This window comes from Rhincodon typus, chromosome 26 (genome assembly GCF_021869965.1).
Source record: "Rhincodon typus isolate 14 chromosome 26, sRhiTyp1.1, whole genome shotgun sequence".
NCBI classification, from domain to species: domain Eukaryota; kingdom Metazoa; phylum Chordata; class Chondrichthyes; order Orectolobiformes; family Rhincodontidae; genus Rhincodon; species Rhincodon typus.
The window spans coordinates 1133485-1137557 of NC_063357.1; the positions used below are offsets into that span (position 1 = coordinate 1133485).

Genomic DNA, 4073 nt, shown 5'->3' on the forward strand with positions numbered 1-4073 from the left:
GAAAAGGGGGAGGGGAAGGGGGTTCTGAAATAAATAGGGAGAGAGTGATTCTAACTATTTGACAGCTTGAATATTGGAATCGGTTGAGAATTACAGTTCACAGTCTCAAGTTATGAAGTTCAGCCATTTCAGACTAAGATGAAAAATGTCTTGATTCTGAGAGTTATGAGTCTTTGGAATTCTTTTTGCCAGGAGTGCTGTAAACATGCAGCTAGAGTTTATTCAAGATTGACGAAGTTAGACACTGAGATACTTGGAGGAAGTGATGGTGTAATGGTCATGTTACTGGACTAGTCATTTACAATCCTGAACTATTGTTCTGGGGACATGGGTTTGACTCCCAGCAAGATTGTTGGTGAAAATTAAATTCAATTAAAAAAAATTGAAATTACAAAAGCTTTTCTGATGGCAACCGTGTAACCATTGCTGATTGTCATAAGTATCCATCTGGTTTACTAAAGTTAGGGAATCCTTACCGAGTCTGGCCTATTTGTGACTCCAGACTCACAGCAATGTGGTTGATTCTTAACTGCCCTCTGAAATGGCCTCGTGAGCCGCACTGTTCAAGGGCAATTGGGGATGAACAGTAAAAGCTGGCCAAGCCAGCAGCACTGACATCCTCTCACGTGTGGCAGGGAAGAGTGGATTTGACGTCTAAGATTAACTTTGAGCATAATGAACAGCAGAGCAGATCTGAGAGCAGAACAGATTCCTGTTGCTTGCATTATTGTTGCCTGGCCTGGATTATGGCTCTCAGCAATGGCAGTAATGGTATAATTTTATCCTGAATTACTGGAGCAGTCTCTGACCTTTTCTTGTCCTCTTCCTATAGCTATTTCTGCACAGTGTGTTTGGTTACCGAGGGATAGTCTTGTTCCCCTGGCATGCCAGGCTATATGACCGAGATGTTGCATCCTGTAGTTCTGAAAGGTAAGAGATTGGGGTCCTCAAACAGCTTATTGATGGCAAAGATTTTGTCTTACTCATCAATCTTCAGCATTAAAGCTAGTGAGTGGTTTATCCAGATTTCAACATGATTTGCGAGGTTTTCACTGACTTCTATTTCTCAGATAAGTTGCCTTCAATTTAATGTGCAAGAGTATGGGGTAAAAATGCAAGGGATTGGAAGTAGGTAATGATGCTCTTTGCAGAGCCACTGTAGACATGATGGTCTGAATGGCCTCCTGCATCATTACACTTCGGTGATTCAACATTTTATTTACAAACAGTTAACTTAACCCCAGGCGCTACATTTTTTGGGACTGCTCTATGTTTTGAACAATACCTTAACGAGCTTACTCATTTGGCCAGGACATTCTGGATTTCAGTTCTGATCTGTATTTGCTTGGCTGCCATGAGTCATGCACATCTCAAATAACTGTGACATCTCAGATGGTGGCTCGCAGAGCCAGAAATATTCCATGTCTGACCATCTTCTGTGCTCAGTTAATGGCAGCTGTGCGACAGGTGCATTGAATAACGCCAGTGAAGTTGTGCCATTGCAATGAATATACACCTTCAGCAGGGAGGGAGGTAGACAGTAGGGAGCGCACAGTTAGGGAACTGAGGCAACAGATAGGGTGCAGTCCATAACCTGTTGAGGAGGGGGTGCTGGAGCCAGACTGGAGCCCAGTCCATGCCTAGTGCACCCGGCACAAAGCCCAAATTTGGGTTTGGGGGAAGTGGACTGCCAAAGACTCTATTGAAGGTACTGTCCAGTTTGATTGACAGGATTGGACAGAGCAACTACAACCATTTTCAAAGTGGAAACCAAAAGAAAAGCCTAAAGTTCTGAGGAAGGGTCACTCGACCCGAAATGTTAACTCTCATTTCTCTCCACAGATGCTGCCTGACCTGCTGAGCTGTTCCAGCAACTTCTGTTTTTATTTCTCATTTATAAAGTGGGAATAGAATGAGGAAGAGTAATTTGTTTTAAAATTCAAGCTAAACATTTGCACCAGGAATTTCTCCAGTTTGGTCACAGTGACTTCAACAGAAATCTGGTGAATCCGAGGCAGGATATATAAACAGGATTACTGCTGATTGGGAGAGTCTCTTAGTGGTGTCTGAAATGAGACTGTGCATTAGTTCAGAAATGTAAAGAGAACCTATTTTTTTTAAATTACTTTCATTATGCTTCTTGTTCTTTTGAAATGTTTTTCAATGTTACCCTGACAATTTCCTGCCCTGTTTGCTCAGAACAGTGCTTTGAAGGTCTACCAGATAACTCCTTGCTGTTTGAAGTGGGACAGACATGTTTTGTGTTTAATATTCCATAACTTCACACTGCAGATTAACAAATTAACTCTTTGTGTCTCTCACTCTCTCTCTTTCACAGTAAAACAGAAAACTCCGGAACTCAAGGTTCCAAAGAGGTCAAAGGTAAAACACACACTTACTACCAGGTGTTGATCGATACCAGGGACTGTCCTCATATAGTAAGTGTGAGCACTACACACCAGCAGTCAGGGACGGGGTGGCTTATTCAGGACACTGCTCTCAGAGATTTTTGTGTGGGAAGGTATATTCTAAAAAGGCTAACAAGCAGGTTGTGATTCTTTGGGAAATCCCTGAAGGATAGAGTTTCCAGAATGTTCTCAGTTGTAAACAAAAAATCTGTCATGATCCCTGGGTTCTAAGTGGAAACCTAGTGTGAGACAGAAGAGAAGGAACTGTTAGAGTATTTTCCCGAACACGGTACATTATATTTATTTATAAATTACTCCATCTCTCTTCAACTGTTAGCACAGGTAAAGATACTGTTCAGTGATGCTGAGTCATACAGAATAGGGTCAGGAATAGTTTACCATCAGCCAGTGCTCTGAATGTTTATCATTGTTCAGTATGTCCTCACGAATATGAGCACACCGAGCACATATGACTTAAGTCTAGCTCTCCATCTACATTGACTATCCAGCCATGTGCCTACTCTATGTTTAAGCAGAGATAGTTTGAACTAAATACTGGGAAACATGCAGCATCTCAGGAACTGTAACATGGTGCTTTAAAGAAGAGTTTGAGTTGAAGTAGGAGTCTAGGAGTAGAACTAGACCGTTCAGTCCATTGGGTCTACTCATCCATTCAGTGAGATCATGATCTGATAATCCTCAACTCCACTTTCCTGCATCTTCCCGTAACCATTACTGATTAAAAATGTGTCATTCTCAGCCTTGCATAAATTTAACAACCCAACCTCAATAGTCCTGTCGGGATATGAATTCCACAGATTCACTACCCAATGAAAGAAGAAATTCCTCTGCGTCTTTGTCTCAAATGAGCAAACCCTTATTCTGAGATTGGGCCCTCTGGTCCTTGACTCTCCCACAAAGGGAAACCACCTTTACACACCTACCCTGTCAAGTCCTCTAAGAATCTTGTACTTTTCACAAAGGTCACCTCTCATTCCTGTATTCTCTAAAGAACACAGGCCCAACCTACTTAACCTCTCCTCATAAGACAGTCCCTTCATACCTGGTATTAGCCTAGTGAACCTTCTCTAGTCTTCCTGCTTTGGCAGTATATCTTTCCTTAAATAAGGGACCCCAAAACTATTCAGTATTCCACCTTGGCCTGACTAATATCTTGTATAGTTTTAACAAAACCGATGATGGGTAGAAATCGGGTCTGTCAGGGTGAGCATTAGTGTAGCCAGAGATTTGTAGGAATTGTCAGAATGTGTGAATTGGGGTTGAGAAATGCAGCTGGGAGGAAATTAGTCTTTCTTTGAAGCAGTTTGCAACATTGTACATGAACTAACAGATCAACAATTGCAGCATTCTGTTGTAGCATTCAGCTAATGTTGTGCTGGTGTTCATTACCTTTGTGATGCAAACAGCAGTAAACTCAGCTGCTGTTACCCTGTGACAACAAGGTGCAGGGCTGGATGAACACAGCAGGCCAAGCAGCATCATAGGAGCAGAAAGGCTGACGTTTCAGGCCTAGACTCTTCATCAGAAAAGGGGGAGGGGAAGGGGGTTTTGAAATAAATAGGGAGAGAGTGGGAGGCAGATAGAAGATGGATAGAGGAGAGGATAGGTGGAGAGGAAACAGACAGGTCGAAGAGGCGGGGATGG

General features: G+C 42.4%; 1 protein-coding gene across 1 annotated transcript in view; it reads left to right on the forward strand.

Moving 5' to 3' along the window:
• Window positions 1–4073, forward strand: part of poldip2 (polymerase (DNA-directed), delta interacting protein 2) — a 13451-nt gene that overhangs the window by 2615 nt on the left and 6763 nt on the right. The window contains exons 3-4 of the mRNA XM_048612317.1: window positions 833–930; window positions 2339–2548. Coding sequence (XP_048468274.1) covers window positions 833–930; window positions 2339–2548 — 308 coding nt within the window. The remainder of the gene's footprint in view (window positions 1–832; window positions 931–2338; window positions 2549–4073) is intronic.